General features: G+C 43.9%; 1 protein-coding gene across 1 annotated transcript in view; it reads right to left on the bottom strand.

The window, feature by feature from the left end:
• Positions 1-401: 401 nt before the first annotated feature.
• CTCF (CCCTC-binding factor) overlaps positions 402-21,213 on the bottom strand; it is a 56,676-nt gene continuing 35,864 nt past the window's right edge. The window contains exons 4-11 of the mRNA XM_054048593.1: positions 20,437-20,570; positions 18,688-18,808; positions 17,615-17,764; positions 16,339-16,499; positions 15,602-15,784; positions 15,114-15,249; positions 10,645-10,809; positions 402-1,986 (exon numbers count right to left, since the gene is read on the bottom strand). Of these exons, the coding sequence (XP_053904568.1) occupies positions 1,805-1,986; positions 10,645-10,809; positions 15,114-15,249; positions 15,602-15,784; positions 16,339-16,499; positions 17,615-17,764; positions 18,688-18,808; positions 20,437-20,570 (1,232 nt within the window). The 3' untranslated portion in view covers positions 402-1,804. The remainder of the gene's footprint in view (positions 1,987-10,644; positions 10,810-15,113; positions 15,250-15,601; positions 15,785-16,338; positions 16,500-17,614; positions 17,765-18,687; positions 18,809-20,436; positions 20,571-21,213) is intronic.

The following is a 21,213-nucleotide window of genomic DNA, read 5'->3' as shown; positions in this document are numbered from 1 at the left end:
CATGTGCTATACACAAATGTACTTTCAAATTCATGTTGGGGAATGGACTAGATTTCATATAAACATTGTCTTTAACTACCCACTAACACTCCCTAAATGCAATCCCTGGATGAGAACATGAGCCAACCCCACCAGAGCTTTGTGCTCATGTGAACACATGCAGTTGACTGTCAGCATTCCAAACAGCAGGGCTCTCTAGCACTGGGGTTGTGTTGAACATCCACTCAGCCACATTTCATATGGTGAGAAAGGTCTTTTTTCTTGTGCATATTGCCGCAGACAGAACTCCAGGCTGCTCCGTGTCCTTGTAGAGGGAGGAGAAATTTCTCCGTAGGTAGCCACAGGACAGGTCAGAAACTTGTCTCCAAGTTAAACAGTACAAAGGAAACAGCCAGTGAGCATGCATGTTAATCCATTATTATTTATTAGCTGTACAGCAGTATATTCTCCTTCCCAGCTTTCAAACCCCATTACATATTTTATAACAGTTTTTTTTCTCGTGTTGGCTTTCTAAAATAATGAAAAATATCACACAGTACAGCTAAGTACAAAAATGCATCAACCTAGAGTCTGATAGCTAAACTGATAGCTCTCTTAAAAGCGATACATAGAAGAAAAATTTGTTTGAAATCAGCAAGACTGAGGCTCTATAAAAAGCTTACATATTTTAACATGTGACAGTTCATATACAGGCATCATTTGTATTTCACATTATTCCTCTGCTGTCTTTTTATTAGAGATCCAAAATTTTATCATTACTGACCTAGTAAAATTTCCTGACCCAGGTTTCCAGGGCTGCAGTGATCCACTTGCAAATCACCACTTCTGTCTTAACATAGGATTCATAAACACAAAACACAACTACAAAGTAGAGCAAAGAAAATGTAGTTGTGAAGTTATAACTGAAAAGGTTAATTATACATGTTTTAAATGCCAGTTCCATGTGCTTTGAAACCAGATTTCATGGTTGGGCTTCCGTTGTTTTGCGACAATAGTCTGGGTACCTCTCTCTTCTACATGATCGGTTATCAACAACTTTTCCAACATTTACACTACCAATTCTCTTGTCACTTAATTTGCAAGTCATTAAAACATTGGGGTTTTCTTAATCTGCATTTTTTCATACCTCTTAATTAATGGAAAAAGATTAAAATGTAAAAAAAAAAAAAAAAGTTATTTACAAGCTTGACCATTGCAGAAATGCTTTGCCCAGAGCAAAGCATAATGAGGACAGAAACCAGTTGGAGCATGCCAAAACTACCGTGTGTGGCCGACTCGGAGAACCGGAGCTAGTCAGTGGGGCAAAGCAAAACCAAAAGCATTTTAAAAGTCTAGAACCCTCCCCAGTCTGCATTTACAGTTAAAAACACTACCGGGAGAAGAAGGCTGGAGGACTTTGGGAACTCGAAGGGCAAGTCCAGAGTGGTGTACCACATACTCTAGTCAGGGCTTCCATTTTTCCACTTTTGTGTATTAAAACTTGTTACATGTAAACACTGTCCTTGGACCATCATTACAATGCAGTTCAGAGCAAAATGAATCGAGCATCTCACGGGGAAACCCTCACGGACTCCAACATATATTCTAATGCTCCATGATCCTGTAACGCTAACATAAAACAGCAAGTTCTAGTTAAATCACATTCTAACATCATTTTGAAGTTTTATTTCCCAGTATGTTTGGTAAAATGGTCTAAAATGATGCATTTCCCAAAGCCAAGAAAAAAGGTAAAAGGAAAAATAGATTTGAGCCGTTTAAACACAGCCCAGGCCAGTTCAGTCAGCAAGCTTGGCCTTTTCCTCCATCACCGGTCCATCATGCTCAGAATCATCTCAGGAGTGAGATCTCCATTGGGAGCTTCCACTACAGCAGGCTGAGCTTCCTCTTCTTCCCCTACTGTTTCTGCATCAGGTTCTTTCTTTACTTCAACTATAATGTTTTCAATTGCACCAGTGTTCTGGTCTTCAACCTGAATGATTGCTGCAGCTAGCAAGGAAAAAAGGGATATATCAGAACACAGGTTCACAGGCAGGGGGTATGTTAAAACTTCAAAAGTGTTTTAGAGAGATGCTTTCCATGCCAGACAGTTTATTACTGAAACTGAATATAGAATATTAACCATCTTTTCACAAATTCAATCCTGGTTTACCAATGATAATCAGGGCCCCAACATCTTAGCAGCATTTATGTGCTGCCAGAATCCACTGCTAAGCACTTCTCATTGTTGCAATATCATTTGAATTAGTACCCCAATTTTTTAGTAGAGTCAAGGTCAGCCCTGGGTTTCAGCAGTGCTCACTGGCCTGGAGGTTTACTAATGGGGTGAACTCTAACTGTTTACTGCAGTGGTAAGAGGATCAATGCCCTGCACGAGAAGGGGCATTCAGCACAAGTTCAGTGAGCCATACCCCATACATGGGAATTCACAAAGGCAATTTTCCAGGAACACAGGAGCCCAGCCTCTTCATGCCTGACCTCAAGAGGCACATGCTCCTCAGAATGGGGGGGCCAAAAATATGAGACCTACCTCCCACTCATCCGCAAGTATCACAAATTCCCTACACAGCTTCCCTGCAGCAGCCTCTACATGCAGTTGTGTTGCCAACACAAGTATCTGCTGTATGCTGACAGTTATGGGGCAACATATCTCCCCATGTAAGTATTCTCACACTTCTTATCAAACTGTCTGTACTGGGCTATCCCAATTATCCCTTCAAAAAGTTTTTCTTCCTCTCAGAGTTGGTAAGACAACTTTTCAGGGGGGGGGGGGGGGGCAGGTGTGTGTGTGTGTGTGTGTGTGTGTGTGTGTGTGTTTCCCCTCAATATATGTTCCATTCTATGCATCCAAAGAAGTGGGCTGTAGCCCACGAAAGCTTATGCTCATATAAATTTCTTAGTCTACGGTGCCACAAGTACTCCTGTTCTTTATAAAATACATTGTTTCACAGCAGAGTAACTAACAATACCGGATTGATTATATGGGTGTTCGCTGACTAAACATCTCCATATATGGGTGTTCACTGACTAAACATCTCCATTTGCTAACTGGTGTGATGCTGCAGTTGAATTCAAGACCAGAGTACAGTGTAAATGTTTAGTTTCAGAGTAGCAGCCGTGTTAGTCTGTATCCGCAAAAAGAACAGGAGTACTTGTGGCACCTTAGAGACTAACAAATTTATTAGAGCATAAGCTTTCGTGGACTACAGCCCACTTCTTCGGATGCATATAGAGTGGAACATATATTGAGGAGATATATATACACACATACCGAGAGCATGAACAGGTGGGAGTTGTCTTACTTAATTGGCCCCTCAGAGTTGGTAAGAGAAAAAAAATTTTTTGAAGTGATAATCAAGCTAGCCCAGTACAGACAGTTTGATAAGAAGTGTGAGAGTACTTACAAGGGGAGATAGAGTCAATGTTTGTAATGGCTCAGCCATTCCCAGTCCTTATTCAAACCGGAGGTGATTGTGTCTAGTTTGCATATCAATTCTAGCTCAGCAGTCTCTCGTTGGAGTCTGTTTTTGAAGTTTTTCTGTTGTAATATAGCCACCCGCAGGTCTGTCACTGAATGACCAGACAGGTTAAAGTGTTCTCCCACTGGTTTTTGAGTATTTTGATTCCTGATGTCAGATTTGTGTCCATTAATTCTTTTGCGTAGAGACTGTCCGGTTTGGCCAATGTACATGGCAGAGGGGCATTGCTGGCACATGATGGCATATATCACATTGGTAGATGTGCAGGTGAACGAGCCCCTGATGGTATGGCTGATGTGATTAGGTCCTATGATGATGTCACTTGAATAGATATGTGGACAGAGTTGGCATCGGGGTTTGTTACAAGGATAGGTTCCTGGGTTAGTGGTTTTGTTCAGTGATGTGTGGTTGCTGGTGAGTATTTGCTTTAGGTTGGGGGGTTGTCTGTAAGCGAGGACAGGTCTGTCTCCCAAGATCTGTGAGAGTAAAGGATCATCTTTCAGGATAGGTTGTAGATCTCTGATGATGCGCTGGAGAGGTTTTAGTTGGGGGCTGAAGGTGACAGCTAGTGGTGTTCTGTTATTTTCTTTGTTGGGCCTGTCTTGTAGGAGGTGACTTCTGGGTACTCGTCTGGCTCTGTCAATCTGTTTTTTCACTTCAGCAGGTGGGTATTGTAGTTTTAAGAATGCTTGATAGAGATCTTGTAGGTGCTTGTCTCTATCCGAGGGATTGGAACAAATGTGGTTATATCTTAGAGCTTGGCTGTAGACAATGGATCGTGTGGTGTGTCCTGGATGGAAGCTGGAGGCATGTAGGTAAGAATTTCACCATGATTTCAATAATTTCCATCCCACCATCAACCTCAGCCTAGATCAATCCACACAAGCGGTCCATTTCCTGGACACTACTGTGCTAATAAGCGATGGTCACATCAATACCACCCTATACCGGAAACCTACTGACCGCTACACTTACCTACATGCCTCCAGCTTCCATCCACTTTAACCTGTCTGGTCATTCAGTGACAGACCTGCGGGTGGCTATATTACAACAGAAAAACTTCAAAAACAGACTCCAAAGAGAGACTGCTGAGCTAGAATTGATATGCAAACTAGACACAATCAACTCCGGTTTGAATAAGGACTGGGAATGGCTGAGCCATTACAAACATTGACTCTATCTCCCCTTGTAAGTACTCTCACACTTCTTATCAAACTGTCTGTACTGGGCTAGCTTGATTATCACTTCAAAAGTTTTTTTTCTCTTAATTAATTGGCCTCTCAGAGTTGGTAAGACAACTCCCACCTGTTTATGCTCTCTGTATGTGTGTATATATATCTCCTCAATATATGTTCCATTCTATATGCATCCGAAGAAGTGGGCTGTAGTCCACGAAAGCTTATGCTCTAATAAATTTGTTAGTCTCTAACGTGCCACAAGTACTCCTGTTCTTCTTTTTGCAGATACAGACTAACACGGCTGCTACTCTGAAACCACACTAAGGTGCCTCAGTAAAATGATACAGAGAGAGAGAGCATATTTTAAAAAGTACTCAGCTCCATGTTAAGGGCTTTTCCTTCACCCTCCCCTGGTTCTTGTCACACAGACAAAAAGCAGAAGACAGAAGTCCGAAGTGCAGGCAATGCCATGTTTATTGGGGTTAATCAAGTAAGCATATCCATAGCTTTGTATGTCACAGAACCTTCCCAGTGTCCCTGTTCCCCTTCCTCTTTCTTAGGGGGCATAATTATACCTGTAGTGTATACCTTGGTCCTACCCCTTACCAATTTATGGTCATGTTCCATTTTGGAGGGTCTTGGGTTGGGGGCTGCAGCACCACCTCTTTTGTATCCCATGGTTAGGGACCTACCAAATTCATGGCCATGAAAAACACACCCTGGACTGTGAAATCTGGACTTCTGTGGGCTTTTACCCTATACTATACAGATTTCTCAAATTGTGGGCCCTGACCCCAAAAGGAAGTTGCACTGGGGTCACCAGGTTATTTTAGGGGGGTTACAGTATTGCCACCCTTACTTCTGCACTGTCTTCAGAACTTGGCAGCTGGAGAGCAGCAGCTGTGGCTGGGCGCCCAGCTCTGAAGGGAGCGCCCTGTCAGCAGCAGTGCAGAGGTAAGGGTGGCAATACTGTACCAGTAAAACCCTTCCTTCTGTGTTACTGCCTTCAGAGCTGGGCAGCCAGAGAGTGGCGGCTGCTGACTGAGGGCCCAGCTCTGGAGTGCAGGAGTGGCAATATCCTATCATGCCATCCTCCTTACTTCTGCACTGCTGCTGGCAGTGGCTCTGCCTTTGGAGCTGGGCTCCCAGCCAGCAGCCGCCGCTCTCAACCGCCCAGCTCTGAAGGCACCACTGTCACCAACAGCAACACAGAAGTAAAGGTAGCAGTACTGCAACCACCCCTACAAAAACATTGTGACCCCCGCTCCCACGACTCCTTTTTGGGACAGGACCCCTACAATTACAACACCAGGAAATTTCAGATTTAAATACAGTAACTCCTCACTTAAAGTTGTCCCGATTAATGTTGTTTCATTGTTACATTGCAGATCAATTAGGGAACATGCTCGTTTAAAGTTGTGCAATGCTCCCTTCTAACATCGGCCTGCTTTGTCCACTGCTTGCAGGAAGAGCAGCCCGTTGCAGCTAGCTGGTGGGGGCTTGGAACCAGGGTGGACCGGCAGCCCCGCCCCCGTCAGTTCCCCGCTCCCCTAAGTTCCCTGTGCTGCAGCCACTCAGCAGGCTACCAATTGCTGGCAGTTCAGCTATCCCACCCCCCCACTGCCATGTGCTGTCCCTGCCCTCTGCCTTGGAGCTGCTTCCACAGACTCCTGCTTGCTGTGCGGGGGGAGGGGGGTAATGTCAGCGTGTCCCCCTCCCCCCTGCCCACGCTTACCCCTTCTCCATATAGAGCAGGGAGGGGACAGGGACGGAGAGAGACAGAGAGCTTGGGGCAGCAGCTGCTGTCTCAACTTCCTGATCCACTTAAAAAGACAATGCACTTAAGAGTGGGTCAGCATCCTTAAAGGGGCAGTGTGCATCTTTCTCTCTCCCTCTTTCCCACACACAAGGTATGTGTCTGTCTCTGTCCGCTATGCTGTCTCCCCTTCCTCGTGTTCACTCTGCCTTATGTGAGAGGCTACATTAACAACAATGTATTAATCCCTGAGGGCTCAGCCGAGTGCTAGTTCATCATTTATCAGCAAGGCATTCCCTGGGAAATAGCCCTCCCTCTTCCACCCTCTAACTTCACCACCTCAACCAAGCTTCACAATCATCATAGCTGTGAACAGTATTAAATTGTTTGTTTAAAACATATACTGTGTGTAAAAATATATATATATATATATATATATTTATATATATATATATATTTATATTTATATTTATATTTTTGTATGGTGAAAAAAATTTCCCTGGAAACTAACCATTTACATTAATTCTTATGGGGAAATTGGATTCGCTTAACATCATTTCGCTTAAAGTCGCATTTTTCCAGGAACATAACTACAACGTTAAGCGAGGAGTTACTGTAGCTGAAATCATGAAATTTAAATAGAAAATTATTTTTAAAATCCTATGACTATGAAATTGACCAAAATGGACTGTGAATTTGGTACGGCCATGGGAGGGATAAGGAGTGAGGTTGTGCTTTGGTCAGCGACAGGCATTTCTTCGGCTTTTAGTGTTTCTTATACTTTCCCCTCCATCGCCCTCGCCTCTCCCGACAGGTTGCTTGACCTTATCATAGAATATCAGGGTTGGAAGGGACCTCAGGAGGTCATCTAGTCCAACACCCTGCTCAAAGCAGATCTAATCCCCAACTAAATCATCCCAGTCAGGGCTTTGTCAAGCCTGCCCTTAAAAACCTCTAAGAAAGGAGATTCCACCACCTCCCTAGGTAACCCATTCCAGTGCTTCACCACCCTCCTAGTGAAAAAGTTTTTCCTAATATCCAACCTAAACCTCCTCCACTGCAACTTGAGACCCTTACTCCTTGTTCTGTCATCTGGTACCACTGATAACAGTCTAGATCCATCCTCTTTGGAACCCCCTTTCAGGTAGTTGAAAACAGCTATCAAATCCCCCCTCATTCTTCTCTTCTGCAGACTAAACAATCCCAGTTCCCTCAGCCTCTCCTCATAAGTCATGTGCTCCAGGCCCCTAATCATTTTTGTTGCCCTCCGCTGGACTCTTTCCAATTTTTCTACATCCTTCTTGTAGTTTGGGGTCCAAAACTGGACACAGTACTCCAGATGAGACCTCACCAATGCTGAATAGAGGGGAATGATAACGTCCCTCGATCTGCCAATGCTCCTACTTGTACAGCCCAAAATGCCATTAGCCTTCTTGGCAACAAGGGCACACTGTTGACTCATATCCAGCTTCTCATCCACTGTAACCCCTAGGTCCTTTTCTGCAGAACTGCTGCCTAGCCACTTGGTCCCTAGTCTGTAGCAGTGCATGGGATTCTTCCGTCCCAAGTGCAGGACTCTGCACTTGTCCTTGTTGAACTTCATCGGATTTCTTTTGGTCCAATCCTCTAATTTGTGTAGGTCCCTCTGTATCCTATTCCTACCCTGCAGCATATCTACCACTCCTCCCGGTTTAGTGTCATCTGCAAACTTTCTGAGGGTGAAATCCACACCCTCCTCCAGATCATTAATGAACATATTGAACAAAACCGGCCCCAGGACCGACCCTGGGGGCACTCCGCTTGATACCAGCTGCCAACTAGACACGGAGCCATTAGATCACCACCCATTGAGCCCGATGGTCTAGCCAGCTTTCTATCCACCTTACAGTCCATTCATCCAGCCCATACTACTTTAACTTGCTGGCAAGAATACCGTGGGAGACCGTATCAAAAGCTTTGCTAAAGTCAAGGAATAACACATCCACTGCTTTCCCCTCATCCACAGAGCCAGTTATCTCCTCATAGAAGGCAATTAGGTTAGTCAGGCATGACTTGCCCTTGGTGAATCCATGCTGACTGCTCCTGATCACTTTCCTCTCCTGTAAGTGCTTCAATATTGATTCCTTGGGGACCTGCTCCATGATTTTGCCAGGGACTGAGGTGAGGCTGACTGGCCTGTACTTCCCCGGATCCTCCTTCTTCCCTTTTTTAAAGATGGGCACTACATTAGCCTTTTTCAATCATCTGGGACATCTCCTGATCGCCATGAGTTTTCAAAGATAATGGCCAATTATCTTGAGAGAGGAGGTGAGGCAGGACTGTCCTTCATGTGTACGTTCTGTGACAAAGTTCCTCCTCTACCTTGGTGGGTCCTGCGCTTATTGGCGAATTTGCTCGCATCACAGATTCACCACGTGGGTCGGGAAACAGCGCGGAGACCTTCCCCTCTGGTAGAAGCCACAGTCCAGGTCAATTCCTCCTGTGTCTGATCAGGAGTTGCGAGGTTTGGGGGGAACCCGGGCCCGCCCTCTACTCCGGGTTCCAGCCCAGGGGCCTGTGGACTGCAGCTGTCTAGAGTGCCTCCTTTGATAATGCTTGTACTCCTCAGTCTTCCAGCAATATGTCTTCTCACTCTCAGCTCCTCATACCTCTTGCTCCCAGCACCTCGCATGCATGCCACAAACTGAAGTGAGGTCCTTTTTAAACTCAAGTGCTCTGATTAGCCAGCCTGTCCTAATTGATTCTAGCAGTTTCTTAATTGGCTCCAGGTGTCTTAATTATCCTGCCTGTCTTAATTAGTTCTAGCAGGTTCCTGATTACTCTAGTGCAGTCCCTGCTCTGGTCACTCAGGGAACAGAAAACTACTCATCCAGTGACCAATATATTTGCCCTCTACCAGACTCCTGTACCCCACAGGTCTGGGTCTGTCACAGTTCGTATATTAAACTCCCACTCTACCCAGCTACACCTTAGCTCTCTCCCTTATCTCTTTTCACCCCATCTTGTGGGCAGATGTAACATACAGTGTCTTAGTTCACACAAACAGTAACTCCTCCCTTAAAGTCATCCCGGTTAACATTGTTTCGTTGCTGATCAATTAGGGAACATGCTCGTTTAAAGTTGTGCAATGCTCCCTTCTAACGTCCCTGCTTTGTCCACTGCTTGCAGGAAGAGCAGCCCATTGCAGCTAGCTGGTGGGGGCTTGGAACCAGGGTGGACCGGCAGCACCCCTAGCAACTCCCCGCTCTCCTAAGTTCCCTGTGCAGCAGCTGCCCAGCAGGCTATCAATTGCCAGCAGTTCAGCTGTCCCTACCCCGGCTGCCATGTGCTGCTCCTGCCCTCTAGCTGCTCCCTGAGACTCCTGCTTGCTGTGCGGGGGGGGGAGGGGGGGGAGGGGAGAGGAGAGAGAGAAGGGGAGGGGCTAATGTCAGGGTGTCCCTCTCCCCCTGCTCCTGCACCCCGCTTACCCCATCTTCCATAGAGCAGGGGGAACGCATGACAGGGCTCAGGACAGAGGGAGCTTGCTGGCAGCAGCTGTGGTCTCAGCAAGCTGATCTAATTAACAAGGCAGTGTACTTAAGAGTAGGGTCAGCATACTCAAAGGGGAAATGCACATCTCTCTCTTTCACACACGGTATGTGTGTCTGTCTGCGATGCTGTCTCCCCTCCCTTGTGTTCGTGCTGCCTTGCAGAGTGTGAGTTAACCCTTGAGGGTTCGGCCAATTGCTAGTTCATCATTTACCAGTAAGGCATTCCCTGGGAAATATCCCACTCTGACTCCTCCACCCCAACCAAGCTTCACAATTGTCATCACTGTGTACCAGTATTAAATTGTTTTTTCAAAACTTAGAGAGAGTGTGTAAAATATAGTCTTTTGTCTGGTGAAAAATTTCCCCCTGGAACCTAACCCCCTCATTTACATTAATTTTTATGGAGAAATTAGATTTGCTTAACATCGTTTTGCTTAAAGTTGCATTTTTCAGGAACATATCTACAACGTTAAGTGAGGAGTTACTGTATTAGTAAGAATATAAAAATACCAAAAGTCAAATGGACAAAGACCCCAAATTCTATCTCAGCCACATATACAGGCCTGAATATTACATTATCTTCACTATCACTCCTAACACCCCATTCATTCAAGTGGAATGAAAAGCCTTAGGAAGGTGCACAGAGACCCACATGTGGAGCTGATCACACTGGATGCTACTCTGAAGGTCAGGCAGTAACTTACGCTGGGGTTGTTTTGGTTGGTTGGCTTTGCCTGGCGGCCTTCCTCTTCGTTTCTTAGCAGGAGGTGGTGCGGGAGCCACTGGCTCCACTTCCGGTTCAGCCTCAATTTCTACTGCTGTCTCCTCCTCATCTTCATTGTCATCCAGATCTGGTTCAGCATTTTCCTCTTTAAAAAACAGAAAGAAAACAGGATAAATCTTTGGTTTATGCTGGGACAAAACATCAACCCTGGCTTTCTACAAGGAGTGAGAACCAACCCTTCATCATTGAGCTGGAATCAGCTCCCCACCTCCACTCCAATGAAGGCAGCGAAGGCAAGTGAACCTGCTAGCGACAAGGAATTCATTAGAGGGATTTTCAATACTGAGTTATTCATCTTAGAAGGTTGGAAACTGAATCTCCCAGAAGAGGAAAAAGAAAACAAGGCCCCATATCCAGTACCAGTGATTACCGGTATCATTGTGAAACATTTTAGAACTCAAGGGGAAGAAAGGAGCAGGACGTTTGGGAACAATTCAGTTGCCAAGAGATGGCACCAGAATCCTCACTATTGTTACCCTGCTTCATTAGGATAGAGGGGGCTCAGAGAGACAGGAAGTCTCCCTAGCCATCTCTGGCTGAGGAAGGATTATCCAACACAGTATATTCTCAGCGGTTTTGTCTGGTTTTAAGTGACTCATGATGGAGCCTCCACCTCTTTTCTTAAGAGACTACTCCAGCCTGACAAATCTCACTACTAGGAAATGATTTTCCAAACTTTTCTTGGAATAATTAATCTAATGGTTTTGATTTCTATCCCATTGGAGCATCCTAAACAATTCTACCTCCTCCTAAGTTCCTCCCTTCAGATGCTTGCATTAGATAATATGGTCAACACCCTTTTAACCCTTGAAACTCCTATGCTCAGCCCATCCTGCTGTGTAGAGTTGAAGGGAACAAGCTTCAGGAAAAGATGTGGTGAGAGTGAGGTTGTGTGGAGGGCAAAATGGCTGCGACCAACCTCTATGTAAGTGCCTCCCCTCTACAGAAGAATATACACAACCCGTTGCATGTGTGGAAAAGGGGGTGTGGCCAGTGGAGAAGCCACACTAAGCAGCAAGCTTCCATTAAACCAACTGTGGGAAAAATGCAATAAGAGCTGGAGCAAGTTAATGTCTGTAGAAGCACCCCTCCCCCAATCAGAAGGGTCCACAGAACAGCCCCGAACCAGTACAAATACTAGCCTGGCTGTGCTACGATGGCTACTGTTGGGTGAAGATTTCCTCCACAAGGCTGCCCAGAAGTCTTCTGGGCTCCACACTGCCACTGGTTCCACAGAGAGGGGGTGGTGGGGCCACTGCACAGATACCATGATGATTTTGCTCCCTTCTGTGACGTTTTGAATGGGAAGGGAAAATATAAACCTCAATCCACTGTATCTGGCTTTCGCTGTAATTCCTCTGTGTTGGTGTGCTGCTAGTGCTCAAGGCACCCAGTGCCACGTAACACCACAGAGCACAGAAATATTCTAAATATAACCCTATCCGCATTGTAATGAGAGAAGCTATCATTATCCTGATTATGCTATGGATGTCCGCAGCCCCAGGTGCACTGGCTTTATTGCCACCATATCACATGGCAAACCCAGGTTTTGCTAGGCTATTTGTTCTCACCACATTCCCACTCTCCAAACATTTCCCTCCCATTGAGTATGTGCGTGCTGTGGTATTTTACCCCAGGGTTATTAGATCCCAGACTAATACCAACTGTAATTGGGGAGGGAAAGAGACACACCAGAACAATTAAACATATTTGATATTTTCTGTTTATCTGCCCAATTTCATCACAGCTTTCCTCATGGTAATTATGCATTACCAGTGGCACAAACATGTATAGCACTTAAGATCATTTTTTCAGCTGCAGGTTTAAGAAATAGTCTTCATGCAGCATGAATTTCATTGTGGGTGACGTAACTTCTCTGTGCAGACTGGGCTAGGAACTCCTGCCCACGTGCTGTACATTTCACATTAGCGTATTACCTCTGTGCATTCTGACTCCTTGGAAAGTCCAGACACTTTGCATTCCATTTGTCAGGAAGTATTTTCAGCCCCTTGTGAAACCTCTAAAAAGTATTCAGTACATAATAAGTCTTGGTTCAGCCACCACTCTTCTAGCAGAGATTTTTGGCCAGCCTACCCCACACAGCTCCTTCCTAACCTGGAGAGTGTGCACTACTGGACAAAATAAAATTCTTTATACAGCTGATAGTTTCTACCACAAGACTTCTCTTGCTGTAGGCTCTTCTCTTTGCCTCTAAGACATAGCTTATCTTTTAAGGACTTGTGTTACTATGAAACTTTACAATTGAGGTTTGCACAGTAAGCACTGTTTTGACCCCACTTTTCTAACTTCCTGAAAAAGCCTTTTCCACCAGACATTTCTCATGCAGGTTCTGTCAGGAAGATGACTTTTTCCCTTGGACATTAACTACATAAGCCATCTTGAGGGTTTGACAAGGAGAGTCTTTGTTTTGGAAAATCATCTTTCAAATGCTTGGTCTAGAAACACCAACTGTGTTTTCTTCAGTTGAGGACAGGACTTCAATACTTTTCCATTCAAAGTGGAAAAATTCAGAGTGCAGGCAAACAGTTTTTGAGTTATCGACTATAAAACATTCCATTGGGTCCTGGAAGTGTATATAAACTGACTGTTAACCCTTTAGACATCAGTGCTAATCTCCATTCTCAGCCAGTATGTGCTGGCTGCCAGCAGTCCTATCAAGTCCTGCTCTTGGTTGTCAGTGTGCAAGTGAACACACATGAATGCTTCCCACTAGGAGAGAGAGAGAGAGAGTCAGGTGGCAGTGGACTCTACCATCAACCCCTTGCAACTCTACCCTTCAGTTCACCTGAACAATTAGGAAAAACAGTCCAGAGCTGTAAGTGGTTCCCTCGCCTCTCCCTGACTTGCAGCTGGGCTTCTGCTTCAGAAAATTTTCACCTCCCCCTACAGGAGTTCAATGACTCAATAGCAAATTTGTTAATCAGTGCGCAAAACCAGGGTCATCTGGGACTTTGAATGGAGCGTGTGCATGTATATATTATTGTATACAGTCCAACCCTGGAACCCAGCACAAACACAAAGGTGCCAATTTCATTAATAGATGGAAGCTACAGGCCCTGGGTAGCTTAGGAAGCAGAAAGTAGGCAGGCAGGACAACTGGACACCTTGAGAGTAGGAGTGAAAGAGATGAGCCTCTTTTCAATTAGTCATGTCCTGGAAGAAGACAGGGATGATAACTCATGCCCTACTTCTCCAGCAGGTGCAATCCTCTCTGCGCTAGGGTGCATGCCACCCCAGCCTAATCTGTTCGCTTGCCAGTTAGCTCCCAACTTTCCAGGTGCCAGAACCAGCTTGCAGAGTGTGTAAGCTCTCAATTGATCAGAATCCAGGAATTTATGAATGCAAAAAGTGCTCTCCTGGTAAAAAGATTTAGCCACGTTCTAAAAGAAACAAAGTACATTAATTCCCAAGCAAGGAATGAGTGGCTGGGGCATTGGTCTGGTATTCAGAAGACCAGCATTCTATTTCTGGCTCGGCCACTGATCTTCGGCGTGACCTTGGACAAGTTATTTCCCCTCTCTGGGGCTGTTTTTCCTCATCTATACTGTGCCTAGCATCATGAGGCCCTGATGCCTCCAGATGCTACAGCAATACAAATAAATACAATAAAACTAAATAAAGTTAAGATATTTCAACTGATTCAGAACATTGGAAGATGCTACTTATTTTAAAACAACTACACTTAGAAAGCCAGAGAATTCTGAACTTGCGTTCTATGAAACCTCAACTCTGACTATCAAATCCCATCCTCTGTCCACAGGAAACCACCTTCCTTCCAGTCACTGTATGTCATCTCCAAAAGTCCTCACCTCATCTACGGTAAAGAGAAATTAAGAGCCACTGTCTACTAGCACAGACTCTCTCCAGATCAGCTACTCATTCACATGGCACACAGCAACACCATTTCTTATCCTTATACAATACAGAACATCCACCCCACCTAAAATTCCGCCAGAAGCCAGAGAAACCCACTTACTACATACTGTAGCTAGAAGCCTCCGTATCTACCTCATTAATCCCCATCCAGCAGTAAAACTCTATCCTTCAAAAGAAAGCCTGAGCTGCATCTTTGCCCTATCCACGACACAAACTGGCCCCAAAAGCCAGTCTCAATAGCTGGACTATATTGAGACACATGTAGAACATAGGCCATTTACAGTTGTAGTCAGTGATGGTAAAAATTCAAGTTGTTATACTTATATGTGTACACTCACACAATATCGCATTCCAGGGGGAATGAAATGCACGTACAATGACTATGTTGTAGACTTCCAGTGAAAACAGTCTTGACTAGTAAAGAGATGGTTTACTACAAGCTCGTACAAAAGGCTAGGTACATTTAACCAGTTCATTACGCAGTGCTCTTACCACTATCAGAGGAATCTTCTTTTTTAGAACGCATCTTTCTCTTTCTCCCACGTTTTCCCTTCTTAGGCTCCCCTCCATTCTCTCCTTCTACACCATCTGGGCCAGAACAATTATCTGCATGTCTAGCCATGGTGTTCTAATCAGGGAAAGGAAAACAAACACTGAAATCAAAACCAGGTAGCAGGCCCGTATTTACAAGCCAAGTTGTACTTTTGATAGCCTATTCCTTACAAAAAATAAATTAAAAATTCCCACTTAGGTAGACTCCAGAGAAACCAGTGATTGTGTTAATGTATGTTTATTTTGAGTTTTGCCATCAACTGTTTTTTTAGTTTCCTTAGGTGGTTATTGCTGCAAAGAATACACTAGATCTAAGTGTGAGCTGCGTCCAGCTCCCCCTCTCAAACACACGCTTACAGCTTATTGTTTTATGGAACAGCCTCCCTCCCCTTACAGAGATCAATTCAAATCGTGGTCTCCTCACTTACCCTGCGAGTGAATGTTTTCCCACACTTTGAACAGACAAAGGCAGCAGGGACAAAGTTGGGGTCATGGTAACGTTTGAAGTGCATATCGAGGAGCTGTTTCTGACGGAAGGTTTTATCACAATGGCTACAGGCATAAGGCTTTTCTCCAGTATGGGTACGTTTGTGCATGATCATGTGCCGCTCCTGTCATTGAGAGAAACTCATTCAGAAGAGTAAGCAAAACACAGAGCAGTAATGAATATGAACTCAGACACATGAATGCAAAAGGTTAGCAGTTGTCATTAATAGGGGGAAGAGCCCTAATATTTCACTCTGAGAGCAGCATCTGGGAGGAGAGGGGAGGGGTAGATGCTCCTTTAGGTGAACTGGGACATCTCCATCCATGCTACATTCAGCTGCCAGGATCCTAGCTGCAGTTTCTTTCCCCTGTGCCATCCAATACTCCAGTTCTGTGACAAACATATTCCATTCTTTGTCTTCTTTAGAAGATAATTTTTTAAAGAGACCCTTAGCTGGAAGGCTAAGGCCAGTGTAAAAGGGCACTACACTTTCCTATATCAGTCCTTAACAGACGAAAAGAGAAGGCATCAAATTTGATCAGCTACCAAGATTAGTAGTTTCTTCTTTAATGTTTGATTTCTAGCCCACATTTGCTGTGCCTGGATGAGAATGCTGCTCTGGATGTTCACAAGGGCTGTGTGAACAGCCAACCTCTCTGGAAGCACCAGTAGGCTTACCTGTCTGCATGCATAATCACACTGGTCACACTTGAAGCGCTTCTCATTCTTGTGAGATTTCTGATGCTGGATGAGAGCGTATCGCTCGTGGAACACAGCATCACAGTAACGGCACTTCTTGCCCTGCTCAATGTAGGAATGCTGCTTTCGTAAATGAACACCTAATAACACAAGAAAAAGTCTTTAACCCTTTGCTCTCCTTACATTACAGCTGGCAAAGATATTCTCTTAATACCTATCCTCTTGGGTGCTTTTGTTATGTAGTCTGGTTGGAAGCTAGAAGCCTGGGGCCTATTAATACTTTGAAATTACATTAACAGCACCATGTATGATTAGCAATTTCTTCCTCAAATGTCTGTTTTCCTGTTCACCAAAAAGGTATGTTTCCATTGCCAATCTAAATGTACATATACTAATTTGCTGGGAAAGCCTCCAAGAACTAACAGCTCATTAATAAGCTAATTAAAATATCTGATTTATTAAACCACAAAACTATGTCCTATGAAGAGTAGGAGTTAAAATGCAAGGCAGGCAGATACTTTGGTACGTGGCAAAACGAGCAAGGTAAAACAGTGAGAGTATCGGGCCAGAGTTTGGCGTTAGTGGTTTCCAATTGGACCCTTCCATTTACTTTGGGCGGGTGGGGGGGGGGGGGGGGCAGGAAAGAGAAAGAGAAAGAGGTTAAAAAAACCCATACAATTGTGAAAGTGTGAAAAATAGATCATTCAAGTCAAAATGGCCAGGAACCCAGCCATGTTGTGCCACACTTCACCAGAGAACTACTGTCAACTCACTATCTTGTGACAAGAGCAGTTTATAAAACAAACCTTGAAAGACTTAACCATAGCAAAGGGAACTGCACTGCTACAATCCAGCAAGACTTTATTATCCCTGTCAGAACGCCCCACAGTGTACAATGACTATCTCAAGTGACAGCAAATTCTGTAGAGCCAGCAAGCAACATTTTTATTTTGGCTCAGTAAGCGCATGTCTATGGGCACCATACTGGCGGCCTGCTTTGTATTCTGGGTAAGCATGCTGCCACACTGGAACAGTATAAGAAGCAACCAATCGTTTTCACAGTAAGGGGTGGTTATTATAAATCAACAAATTACCGTCCAACACCACTCAGGTCAGTAAGTGTCATATTTTGCAACACAAGAATCTACCGCCTATGGAATTTAGTCTATATTAATCCCTGTGCCTTGTGAAAACTCCTCTATCAACTCTGGTCCATTCAAAGACATTTTTCACCACCAGGTTAAGTGGTACTTACCTAAATCACTCTTTCTTGCTATGACAGTGTCGCAGTGGGGGCAGTGAAATTTGGCCACATTCTCTGTGTGCTTCTGTAAAATGTGCATTTTCATGGTGCCACTCTGGGTAAAGCGAGCATGACAGATGTAACATTCATAAGGCTTCTCTCCTTTAGCAAGGGAAGGAAAGAGTATTTAGTGCATGAAGTTAGTTTTATTAACCACTCTTGTCTAATTAAAAATATACCTGAATTGGAAAGAACCGTCAAAATGTGGATTTGGTGGCACAATATTTTAGTGCTCTGGTGATCTATCCCTTTCATAGGCTAGAGGAGTTTAGGGAAGTCTCAGTCCCCTACTACACATCTGCCCACATCACAAAACCACTGTGCATCTTATCACCTTAGTTCCAAAACAGACCTGCCTCGCTGAGGATTTAGGTACAGTAAGAGTTTTGTGAGGGGCTAATGTGCAACATATAAGGATCTAGCATCAGATTTTTGCTTTCACAAGTGCCAATATCCTTCTCCCCTCTCACCCCCCCCAGTTACAAGATATTTTTTCCTTCACACTTTAGCAGCAATATTAGTATTGCACTAGTGTTTGGTGTCAATTATCCATGGGATTTTCACAAACTAGTTTAGTGAAATGCTCCTGTACCAAACATTGAACAAGTGTGACCCTGAATGTCTGCGAGAAGACTGAAAGTGGGGTAAACACTGATGTTCAGAGATTTATACTGATTTATATTACCCTTCTATTTTATGGTATGCCTGTATTCTAGAGCTCTCATTCTGCTAAACAGATTTTTGATTTTCTGTGACAAAACTGGAGACAGGCTCTCTCAAGCAAACTCCCATTTCTCAATTCAGTAACAAAAACGTTCAATGTACCGATTTAGATGCTAAACCCGGGTGCATGCTCTTCACTTGCAGACTTTGCACTTTTTCTACATAAACATGAAGCAATCTTTCATTTTGCCAGATTCATGGTGACAGGTGTGTTGAGAGCTCTAGCATACATTAGCATTCCTGAGCCTCTATGGCCAATGCTGAAGCACCAAGAGCACGTTAACCAAGCATGGAATCAATACCAGAGTGAGTTCTCATGTGCCTCTTCAGTTTGTAAGTATCTCTGCTGGCATAACTGCACAAGCTGCACTGGAATGGGCGCTCTCCAGTATGAGAGCGAATGTGGCGTTTCAACTTGCTGACCTGAAATCCAAGAATGTGGTTGGTGTTAGCACAGATGAATAAGGCAGCCTTTCAGAATCCAAGCCAAGAAATTCAGTGATAAGTTTCGGGTTTTTTAAACTGAAGTATTCTGCTGGGTTTTTGACTTCTTGTATTACCCAAAAGGTTCAGCCCACGTTACGAATCAGTATAGATGTGAAATGGAATAGCCTCAGCTAGAGTGTATGAGGGCGTTGCATGGTTACTGACCCAGAACAACAAATCCCAGCTCAAGCTAGCTCAGGGGAATGATGTGCATAGTGATTTTCTGGTTATTTCTCAACTACACTATGTAATTCACTGTACTACATTCATCGCAGCCCTCAGAACTTCATATCCATAAAGTGCTCAGATTAAAAGTCCACAGTAACTGCACAGCAAAAGAACCTAGACGGCGCTGTTGGTTGGGTTAAATCTTGCTGTTACGAATCAGGCATAACCACCATCTTTCATTCAGGATGAATGTAAAGAAGTGACTGAAATAACAGCAGTCTCCAGAAAAAACCCAGACAAATGCAAGGCTGCCCAGAAATGTGTGTGTGAGTAAGAGAAGGAAGACTCAGAGACAGCACAGAATAAAACAGGCACAGCCTGGAGAATCTGTGATCCTGACAGAGAAGGGGCTTGTGGTGCTGGCTAATGAGGCTTGGGGCTGTAAGAAAAGAATCTCTTGTTTGGTTCTTCCTATGTTCAAGGAAACAGAACTTTGTACACTCCTTGTCAATAAACACGAAAATACGTGCTTATCATAATTTTCCCCTCCTAACTGGAGCATCCACAATACCCTGAACTTGGCTAACCACTCAGATCAAAAAGGAGCAACTACAATGAGACTGAAATACCCACTTCCATTTCTTCCTGTACCATCTCAACCTATTACTGCACATGTCCCACTCCTGTCAATCATGCCGATCCTTCGCTTGCCTAAGCCTCTTCTCCCTACTACCCAGCATGAGTAATTTCTTTTTAAAGTTACATTCATTTTAAAAACTCTCCTTCAGCTTCAGTGCTGATTAGGGAAAGGAGAAGAACATTCCAGTAAGCCACCTCCCAGTCAGCTTTTCAATAATTTTGAATGAGAAGACAGACTTTTGGAGAAGAGAGACCAAGGAAAAAAAAAACAAACAAAAAAAACAAAACACACATGACTCATTTTGACCGCAAATGCTCATTCTTCTTAACAAGCAAGTGCACGGTACAAGACTGAGAGCACATTTCTTAAATCTGAGGGTGTTGCCAACCTTGAAGTACATTTATCTCAAGATATTGTTACCTCCTACATCCAGGGGTTAGCTAATTAACCCTGAATGTTGAATTTTATTATTATTAAAACTCTGCTATTGGGTCCCCAAAGGCTAGGGAAAAATCTTTAGGCTTTTTGTGCACATACCACCCACAAACCAATTTCTCTTTATTTATTTATTTTTTTAATCTCACCATTTGCTTTCAAAGACACGCCTTATTTACAAAATTTTTGCTTAAAGACCACTTTTTATGGCCAAAGTGTAAACTCCCCTAAATAAAATGTTTTAATGGAAATTGTTGACGCAGACCCTTGCCATGTATGGCATGAATGGTTGATTCTGTGGTAATGATTAACCCAAACGTACCTCTACACTAGCATAGTCGCACATCGAACATTTGAATGGTTTCTCATGAGTATGTTTGTAACGGCGATGCCGAACCAACTCTCCACTGGTCACAAAGGCCATATCGCAGTCTGGGCACTTGTGAGGGCGAGTACCTATATGTGTATAGCCAGGAAGGAGGGGGAAAATATTAAAGTTGAGTGATGAGCCAACGAAAACAACACATGCTAGTTTCGCTTTTATAAATTAGAAACTTTGGATTCACAATCAGAAAAACCTGAGACACTGTAGCACAGATATTGTGCGCTTGAACTGAAAAGTTGCCACTTGTGTGTAAAATAGCCATCATATTACTAAAGAGATTTACAATTTTTGAGGATGATCAAAAGGATGTATTTAGCTAAATGAAACACCGTATATATAGATAAACAAAATACTGTATTGTCTTCTGATCCCATGGTTATTCCTAGAATCCAATCATTTAGCTAGGCGCTCTGTGTGTAGAATAAATTGGGAATATGGAAACATCTTCCCCCCCTGCTCACTTTGTTGCGAGTGGTGGCTTTATTTTGGTTCTCATTCCCATTCGCCATTAGACAGGTACTTTAAGAAGCCTCTCTAATAAAACTAAGTAATTCATTTCTATTTTTCCCTCTCCCATATAAACTTAAATAATTTTGTATTGGTCCCCCTCACACTCTTCTCTTGGGGGTCCCTGTCCTTTTGTTCATCTTTGAACCCGTCATGGAACTGATGTAAGCTTAAGGCCTGAATCAACTTCCACTAAAGTCAAAGGGA

The sequence above is a fragment of the Malaclemys terrapin genome, chromosome 14 (genome assembly GCF_027887155.1).
Source record: "Malaclemys terrapin pileata isolate rMalTer1 chromosome 14, rMalTer1.hap1, whole genome shotgun sequence".
NCBI lineage: Eukaryota > Metazoa > Chordata > Testudines > Emydidae > Malaclemys > Malaclemys terrapin.
Note: the sequence above shows the minus strand (reverse complement) of the source record. Positions and strands in the feature narration are given on the sequence as shown.